The sequence below is a fragment of the Setaria italica genome, chromosome V (assembly GCF_000263155.2).
Source record: "Setaria italica strain Yugu1 chromosome V, Setaria_italica_v2.0, whole genome shotgun sequence".
Classification (NCBI taxonomy): domain Eukaryota; kingdom Viridiplantae; phylum Streptophyta; class Magnoliopsida; order Poales; family Poaceae; genus Setaria; species Setaria italica.
Window position 1 is genome coordinate 17,142,538 of NC_028454.1, and position 9,488 is coordinate 17,152,025.

At 47.4% G+C, this 9,488-nt stretch overlaps 2 protein-coding genes across 2 annotated transcripts; one reads left to right on the forward strand and one right to left on the reverse strand.

The window, feature by feature from the left end:
- Window positions 1-1,575: 1,575 nt before the first annotated feature.
- Window positions 1,576-3,850, reverse strand: LOC101786878 (SH3 domain-containing protein C23A1.17-like). Its single transcript, XM_012845968.1, has 2 exons — window positions 3,845-3,850; window positions 1,576-2,226 (listed from the first exon to the last, which is right to left on the reverse strand). Exons 1-2 carry the CDS (start codon window positions 3,848-3,850, stop codon window positions 1,576-1,578), a joined length of 657 nt encoding a protein of 218 aa, XP_012701422.1.
- Window positions 3,851-4,775: 925 nt separating this feature from the next.
- LOC101765978 (NADH dehydrogenase [ubiquinone] 1 alpha subcomplex subunit 6) lies at window positions 4,776-8,402 on the forward strand. Its single transcript, XM_004968704.3, has 2 exons — window positions 4,776-5,157; window positions 7,990-8,402. Exons 1-2 carry the CDS (start codon window positions 4,945-4,947, stop codon window positions 8,173-8,175), a joined length of 399 nt encoding a protein of 132 aa, XP_004968761.1. The 5' UTR covers window positions 4,776-4,944; the 3' UTR covers window positions 8,176-8,402.
- The last annotated feature ends 1,086 nt before the right edge of the window (window positions 8,403-9,488 follow it).

Genomic DNA, 9,488 nt, shown 5'->3' on the forward strand with positions numbered 1-9,488 from the left:
TCTAATTCGCGGTTAGACTACATAGCATGCTTTATGTAATCATGGTGATTATATCTAATATGTTGACCCTTCATCATAGCTAGACATGTTCACCTGTGTTCGTGCCCTTAAACTGCTTGCGCCGATAGGGGGGACCGTGACGGGGTCTGCTTTCGTGTAGGGTGGGGGGTTTTGGGAGGTTGACTGGAGGTAGTAGTTTAAAGATTGTTTTGGATGAGATGCATGATGTGCTTGCTCGTTGGTTAGAACTATAACTAGAAGATGATAGACTCTTACTACTTTTGGTGGTGTTATCATATATATCTGTGGATGTGATCTACCTTTAATATTTATTTTTACCTCAAGGTTATCCTTTATATGTAATCTATGCTTTATGCTAGGATTAGATTTATTGAGCTAAATAGAAAACCCAGTTCGTTGCCGATCCATAGATTAATAAACCTTGGATATAATACTGGAAAAAGCTATGATGATCCGTGCGCTTACCGTTCACAAATTAGCGTGCTAACTGCCGTCAACGTACACGTCTGTGTACGTCCAATAGAAAATTGGAGAAACCTCCTGGTAGCCTTGACTTGTGCGCGTAGCAGAATTCTTCACAATTGTTTTTCACGAGAGCAAGGATCACCATCAGCACGAATCGAATATCTGACCTCCGCTTGGAATTTCCCTTTGATCTAATCGCTGCAACCTGCAGCAGTAGAGAACAGGGACGGCCGGTTTGATAGATGAATGTGCAGCCTCGGACGCTGCAGCTTTGGAGACAAATCGTCGGCGACAATTCAAAACTTGGCGGCAGCTGTCGGCGTCTCCGACCAGAATACGGAACTCTGTTCCGTCTCGGACACCAACGTGACCTCGACCAGGATGCGGCGATTATGTCGAGACACGCTCGCGCGGAGTGGATCGAATCGCCGTAGCAGATTAGAGTTCCGCCGGTGGCGGGATGAACAGGGATTGAAACCTAATTTTTTTAATCGAATCTCGTAAGTAAATAATGCGAAAAAAATCTAACACGAGACATGAATTTAATGTGGAATAACCCCTGCGAGAAAATCCCACGGAAGACCATCATTATTGAGAAGAATTTACAAATAGTGAGGATAATGGCTCATCTAAGATGTCTTACCTTGTGATTTACATATAACTTGTAGAAATAGAACTCAGGTAGGAGCAGGACTCTATCTCTAGAGTAGGTTCGGATCATATTTTAACATTTTTTAGACCCAATGACATTTATTTTTTATGTACAATGTTAGATCTAATCTAGAGCCATAAATAACAGAATAATATGTAAAAAGATCAGGCTCGGTATGCCTCTAAAACGCATATAGATTCTCCTCATTTTAGAGGACTAGCAAACATGTCCGTACGTTGCTACGGGTAAAAATTTCACATAAATTTAGGTCCTATTTGATTCCACCTCCTAAAAACTTTAGGAGCTAAAAAGTGACTAAAATCTAACTAAAGAACCAAACACATCTCCTAAAAGCTCCTAAAAATTTTTAGGAGGGTTCAATATCTTTAGGAGCTCCACCCCTCCTAAAACCTCCTAAAGTCCATCCTGAATCCCCACTACCCCCGCACCCACATCCTGACCGTACGCCCCCGCTCCCTCGCGCCGCCCCCGCTCCCTCGCGCGTCGGATCCAACGCTCCCGCCGCCGCTCCCTCCCTCCTCCACGCTGGCACCCGCTGGATCCGCCACCCCCGCTCCCTCGTGCCGCCGGATCCGCCGCCCCCGCTCCCTTGCGTCGCCGCACAGGCTGGCCGCGGCGCCCCCGCTCCTCCTCGATGCTGGCGGCCACTCCCTTCCCATCGAGGACAAGCCGGCGCCGGCGGGGACCACGATGACAGCCGCATTCTCGGTTGGAGCCGGCGGCGCCACAGTTGGTGGTGAAGGGGGGAGCGGGAGCGGGAGGGGTGGAAGGACCACGCCGTCGGGGTCGATGGGGAGACGCGGTCCGGTGAGAGGATGCGGCACGGGTCGATGAGCCCGCCGAGGCCCGCCAGCCTGGCTGTGGAATGATGGCGTCGAGAGGGACTTGGGTGGTAGCTTCCTCCCCGCCGCCGGGGACGCGACAGCTGCTGCGGTGGAGGATGGGGGGAGCGGGCGGAGGTCGGGGCTGTCCGGCGCGCCAGCGAAGGAGCAGCACCAGGCGTTGCCGTTGGCCACGGCGCCAGCGCGGGCGCCGTTCTCCTCCAGCTTAGACTTCTTCTCCGCGGGCTCGGCACAAGCACAACACCCATGCCACGCACGCACACCGGCGGCTTCGATTCGGTACCCGCGGCCGATTTAGTCCGGCTTCCGTACCTTTAGCGGCAGGGGAGGGTGCTTCTAGGCAGGCATTGGGGCGGCCGTGAGCGGGGATGGCTTGGCGACCGCGGACCAAAGGGGAGAAGCGGGGCGGAGAAGCGACGCTAGCGAGGAAGAGCTTTTTTGCTCACAGGGGTAGCAGGGTAGGAGGAAGAAGGGCAAAAGTGTCTTTGTTCAGTAGTATTTAATGACTTTAGTCAATTTTAGAAGGTGGAACCAAACAGTTGTTTAGGAGCTTTTAGAAGGCTGCCTAAAAGTTTTAGGAGTTAAAATTTTAGGAGCTTGGAAGCAAACAGGGCGATATAAAAGCACAATGCATAAATTAAATCAAAATGCACCCATAAAAATGAAAATTGCATTGAAAACATAAAAGTAAAAGCCTTGTGAATTAAGGCAAATAAACGGGAACCAAACCTATCAATGAGAAACTTTGGACGGTCACCACTCGCCAGCAGCTAGCTATGCCTATACCAAAGAAAATTGCCTCCGGGGAGCTCGGGATTTTTTTTTGCAGCGCCGGTCGTGGTGACCCGTTTTATCCCGGTTGGTAATACCAACCGGGATAAAAGGGGGTCTTTTGTCCCGGTTGAGTGACCCGGGATAAAAGATCCCTCTTTTGTCCCGGTTGGTTTATCCCGGATGGATTTTCGGGATATTTGCACCCTACCAACCGGGACTAAAGCCCAATTCTCTATTAGTGACAACGGCCCTGCGTCTTGCCTGTCCGGTCGTAGAAGGTCTAGAGACTGCTACGACATGCTGCAGCGGGCGCACGAACAAGTGCACGTGCGGGCATGCAGTTCGAGCATGCGGCGCCGCAGCGGCGCTGGATGTATGCAGCCGTGCGGGACCCGTGGTGGCGGCGGCGCTAGATGTATGCTGCTCGGTTGGGATCCGCCATCCATCTATCCCAACTTCGTCTATCTCCCCATGGCGGATCTCCCTCACACGCTCGAATCGCCGGCGGCGGGGATCAAAACCGAGCTGTGGTTTGGTCTATGCAGCGAGGAAGTACCAGGTGAGCCCACGAAGGTTGCGCCAAGGAGCCCGTGCGGCGGGCGTGTCCCAATCTTGTTTTGCGGAGCTTGCATGTCAGCCACGTTCGGCCCATATTCATGGCGAGGCGCCGAGGCGAGTGGCGCAGCACTCATCGACGTGCCGAGCGAGGTGGAGCGACGCTTGCAAGCGAGACACGCGAGACCGGGGCGTTGAGACTCCCGTTGGCGCCGCTGCCCGTCGTTGCCACAGAGCACAACTTCCGTCTCGGCGTCTCCATCAATCTCACCCAAGGATTTAGAGAAAGAATAAGGATACATACAGATTGTAACTTGCCACGAGTTTTTTGCCTTGACGTCGAGTAAAGATCTTAGCCCAAGCTGTCGCAACCCATTCACCGAGTCCATCCAAACTCCCTCAGACACCTCGCGTCCACACCATTTACTCCACACCAAGATTCCCCACGCTCCCTGCACCATCCGCACCAACCCAAGCCCACTTCCACCGTCTATCTACCTCGAGATCTGTGCACCTCCATGAACCGGGACCACGCGGTGGCCAGCGGCAGCAACCCCGGCCCTTCTACTCCTCCCACGTACGCCACGCCCACCAACCCGACCCACTGCTCTCACTCTTCTCTCTCTAAACCCACAAAAGACCATGCGCCGGACAGCCGTGAGCCCGCCGCCGCCTCCGCCTCCGCCGCCACAGGGTGCGAGAGCAAGCCGACGACCGAGCCGCCGTCGCCGACCTACATGGACCCGCGCTTCCCGCTGTTGACCGCGCCGGCGCTGTCATCAAGCGTCGGCGCTGCCGCCCCCTGGAGGCACCACCAGCCTGCCCACTTGGAGTTGTTCCTTCGCTTCCCCGACGCGGACCTCCTCCTCGACCCGGACGACGACTTCTCCTTCTCTGACCTCGACTTCCCCTCGCTCTCCGATGACTCCCCGGCCGCCTCCAACCCCACCCCGCCCCCCTGGAGGGTCCCACATGCGGAGCCTCTCCCTTGAAGCGTTTCCGGAGTGCGGCGCAGGCCTACGACTCCGTGGGTGGGTGCGGGCGTAGCTCGAGCGGGGATAGTCAGTCAGTCGGCGCGCGCCGCGGAGCGGGCGGCGAACTTCGGGAGGGAGCCCGAGTGGTGGGGCCCGAGGGGAGGGCGGCGGCGGAGCGGGTGGCCGTGGCGAAGAAAGAAGCTTTTCCCCTTTATTATCTGTGTACAGAATATGGACCCACATGACTGTATACGATCCACGTGTCAACGAGATTAGGTTGGATCAAATAAAAAAGTGGGCTTGCATATAGATATAGATATAGATATAATCACATTAATTAATAATTTCAGATTACAGGAATATCTACATCCGCAAATACAGAGCACACGTTATCAATCCATTCAAATTCATACGCACTACGATCCCAAAAGAAAAAAAAAAACACTATACAATACTTATTTCGTGTTTGCATTCGGCCCAAGCCCTGCCTGAACGGCGTCCACTTCCTCCCGGCCCAACCACACCTCCCGCAGCCAAATCACGTGCCCTCCCGGAGAGCTCGAACCGAAGCCAACCATCAGCACGACTGCACGACCCACCGGCGAGGGAGAGGCGGCGCGGCCGGAGGAGTCGAGGAACGATGGCGTTCACGATGCGCGCGGTGAAGGTGCCCCCGAACTCGGCGTCGCTGGAGGAGGCGCGGCACCGCGTGTTCGACTTCTTCAAGCAGGCCTGCCGCTCCATCCCCACCGTCATGGAGATCTACAACCTCGACGACGTCGTCACCCCCTCCCAGCTCCGCTCCACCATCGCGAAGGAGATCCGCAAGAACCAGAACGTCACCAACCCCAAGGTTCCCCCTCCCACCTGTTCATTTTCTGGCTTCCCCTCTCGATTCAATCCCTAGGTCCGAGATGAACATTTCTCCAATCTGGTGTCTGTCCGATCTGGAGGTGCATTTGCTGTGGAATCCGACACATTCGGTTAGTTGGGGTTCTGAATCGTGGATGCGCCGTCGGTATGATATGACATGTTGGGTGGATTACAAGATTTTCCGTGAAAGACTCAGTCGATTGCAGTATTTTTAGACTTAGGGCTAGTTTGCATAAACCATTCCCCTTGTGGATTGGAGGGGATTGAGGTGGAAATGAACTAATTTCCCCTCAATCTTATCCCGCAGCCACCTCTTATCCACATGGCAAATGGGTGTATCCAAACAAACCCTTACACTTTATTCCTCGAAGACAGGTTACAGTGTTTGTAACCTGCTCATTTCGTAGGTATCGCAGTTGCTGGCTAAGTGCACGGTTGACTGTAGTGTTTGATTGAATTGGTCAGTTTGCATTGTGGTTGTGAATTGTGATGCTAAATGTTGCTTGCTTTCCTATTAGTCTTACATTTGCTGTAGTTACTGAATTGAACTTGCTTTTCCATTATGCTTCTATACAATGTTTCTGGGGGAAGATTCCCTGATATGACATCAATTTCACCCCAACTATTGCACTATGTTTCTATCTGAATATATGATTCACACCTTTTGCCAATGAGGCAGCTTACAGTCAGAGATATTAGGGATATTTGACATTTGTAGTCTGGAATGATTTGGTTACTTGTGATGGATGTCAACATTCAAAGTTTACAGGGAAATTATTAGCATTGCCTGGTGGATTACCGTCACTGTCCACCCAAAATAATTATAGAGATGTCTATTAATGCAAATCCATTAATGAAACATGAATTTGATACTCTGGGTGCTCCATCCCTGTAGTTGTTAGACTTCTGAATTCTGTACAAACCCAAATTTAGTTCTTGGTTGTTTTTGTTAGGCAGGGTTAAGGATGAACTTTATAATTCTGGACACCTTGCTGATTGTTGTTAAACAGCCAGCTCATTCTAAATTTGGAGACATTTATCAAAGTTCTGTTTTTTCTCCCATGGAAGAAGCTAGATCCCATTTATATCTTCTAATGAAGTTGAATATTGCATGATTGGATCTCTGTGTCCTAAAAGTTTCATGGTTTACAGTGTCACAATGTAGGCGACGATGCAAATCTATAGGTGATAATTTGCAGTTTATTGTCTTGTTTGGAATGTTACTACAAGTTATGTGGCTTCTATTGTTGATCAATCCACAAATATGAACTCCTGTATAGTTATGAGATACAATTACCTTGACCAAGTTAAAGTGTGTTACCTTCCAACTCAGTTTAATATTTTCTTAACATTTTTTTCTTCACTTGGAGCTCACCAGGTGTATGTTCCTGTAAGCAGTATATCTATTTGGTGTATGGCTGTATGCTATGTGGGAAAAATGAATCATGCATACTTTTTTATTCCAGGGTAGATTTACATAACTTAAGCATAAACATTTTTTTATCTGGGAGTCAGTTAAATAATTGTGGTGTTTGGTGTAATCATATTGGTATAACTAGAGGCTATTGATGAACAAACTGAAAGTAGCATCTTCATGAAAATATGATGATAACTGGAAAGTCTGCAAAAAAGCTGTAGTTCTTGTTTTGCACCAAGATAATAATTTAGGCTTTGTGGACATTTTGGGGAAAAAAACATATGCAAGTCACTTTTGTTCCGGAGGAAAGATGCATAGCTATAACCTTGTGCTTTAAATTAGAATTCTTGAGGTTCCTTTTCTTTATTGTGATGCATTTCGGTCTGTAGTTTCGTTATATGTACATGAAATGTAGGTGTAATTTGTTTCATGTTATTTTATTCATCTTGACCATGTGGGGGCAGAAATGGCCATGAATATGGTTCTGCACCAGTTTGAGATCCGGATTAATTACATATACTATCTTTTTCAGATGCAAATATATATTTTGCTTTGCTATTGTTGCCCCTTCTTGTGTTACCTATATGATTAGGAAGTTTAAGTGGCAAAACCATGGTGACAAAGGACCACAGATGCAAAACCAGCTTAGGCCTTGTTCGGTTGCGCAGGGCTTGGCATGGATTGGTAGGGAATATAGCTCAATTCCCTCCCAATCCCTCTCATTCCTTGATAATCCATATCAAACCGAACAAGGCTGGGTGATCTGGACGAGATTAAATTTTAGAGGGTTGGATTCATGGTATTATATCAGGGGACAAACGGACTCTGGATCGAAATCCAGAGTGTTATTTGGACTTCTTCCAAAATTATAAACTGAATTCAAGCTGGTAAAAACTTGAAAATCTTTTAGATTCAGGTTCTTGTGCCAGGCGAGTGGACATGATGGAGCAAGGAAGCTGTGTTTAATATGTTGAATCACAGTTATTGGAATCAAAGATCCTGATACGTTGGTGAAATTTTGCAGAAACTCCAATTTATAATTAAATCTAATGAGTTTGTGATATTCCTGGACAACTTAGTGTTGTCATTCAGTGAGTTTTACATGATGAGAGTGCTAAGTATGTCTGCTTTGTATGCACCACTTCTGGCCTGCAACCTCAATCCAACACAAATTTCAGAAACCTCTATAATTATTGTTTCACATGTTTCCAGCAATGCCTTACCCTTGGATCTATGGCAGATCCCTGCTTTGCTATCTGTACCCTTCCATTTCTTCTGAATGTCGGGACTGATGCTTCTTATATTACCATTCATGCAAGGAAGTGGCCTTTCTTACCAAAGTATCATGCATGTCATTTTCATGACAACTAACCCCCCTTTTTTAAAACAAAACAGGTTATTGATATGCTTCTGTTCAAGGGGACGGAGGAGCTGAATAACATAGTTGAGCACGCAAAGCAGCGCCATCACGTGATTGGGCAGTATGTGATCGGCCAAGAGGGCCTTGTGCATGAGCTGGGCTCAAAGGACCAAGGAAGTTCTGATTTCCTGAAGAAATTCTACACTAGCAATTACTTCTGATCTGAGTTACAGATCTCCACCTTCTGTAATACTCTGGAGGTGCTCCGAATAAGATGCCGATGACCTACCCAGCCCAGTTGTTTCGCAACTGGAGGTTTTGATTTATTTGGCCCTTCAATCTTCTGCTCAATATGATGTTGCTGTAAGTTGTTTCACTTGTGGATTGTTGTTGTACTTGCGAAATCAAAACATCAAGTTTATGAATGGAGGCTATGAAGATCAAACTTCGTGTCTTTTGTTTTGGCTCCAGTTATGGAGCTGAACATGCCGATAGTACGATACCCATGAGCTTTAAATGCCGATAGTCCGATACACCGTGTATTTTGTATAAGATCAAATTGAAACCTGTGTTCGACGTTTAAAGATGAAAGTTATAATAGTTTAGTTGGTACCTTCTAGATATATCCAAATAAATTTGAAAGGGAAGCCGGTGCTGCTCTTCTTTCTTCAAGGTATTCAAAATTTAATTAAAAACGTTAAAGCAACATTATTCATCCAAAGCAACACACTTCCTTCAAATTATAAGGTGTTATAAGTTGTTTTGACTTATCTAAATTAATATGTTTTGCTATATATCTAGGTATAACCTATATGTGGATGCATAGCAAAAGATATAGATTAAAAAAGCTAAAATGACATATAATTGAGGACGGATAAAGTAGTTTACAATGGTTCTATGTATGACATAAGGATGCAAGTTATAAATATTTTGGGTCATTAGGTCAGCCCAAAAAATATAAAATGAATTAGAATGGTATTATGTATAAATAACTTGGAAGGAGAAATAAACTAGAAGGAGAAATAAACTAGAGTGGCATGTCAATTAATCAGCTGATCCAGAAAAACAGGTACCAACTTGCATCACTAGATCGAGCAGAAAGCGTTTCCATCATATTATGTATTTCTGCTCCGTGAACTTATGTTTTTCCTTAACTTACTGAAATCGTTGTGTGGATCAACTCCCCGTTTATTGCAGATGTGCTTGGTGTCGAGGTGTTCCGGCAGACCATTGCAGGAAATATCCTTGTGGGGAGTTACTGCACATTCTCCAACAGAGGTGGCTTGGTACGGTGCTAATGCTCAACTACATTTCCATTTCACCCATTCCATTCGTTTTGCAAAATCTATATTCGTATTGTGAATATACTGGTGAAACAGGTCCATCCTCATACATCCATTGAGGACCTTGACGAGCTGTCCACGCTCCTGCAAGTCCCTCTCGTTCGTTGCTGGAACTGTGAACCGGGGCAGCGAGGTCAGCGCTGCCGGCAGTGTGTAACAAGTGCGATGTTGATTTTCACTTTATACTAAAC

Excerpts from the sequence above, each read along its gene's own strand:
- LOC101765978 (XM_004968704.3), top strand. The coding sequence starts at position 4,945 with ATGGCGTTCACGATGCGCGCGGTGAAGGTGCCCCCGAACTCGGCGTCG. Across the intron at positions 5,158-7,989 it reads AGAACGTCACCAACCCCAAG|GTTATTGATATGCTTCTGTT; the intron begins GTTCCCCCTCCC and ends AAAACAAAACAG.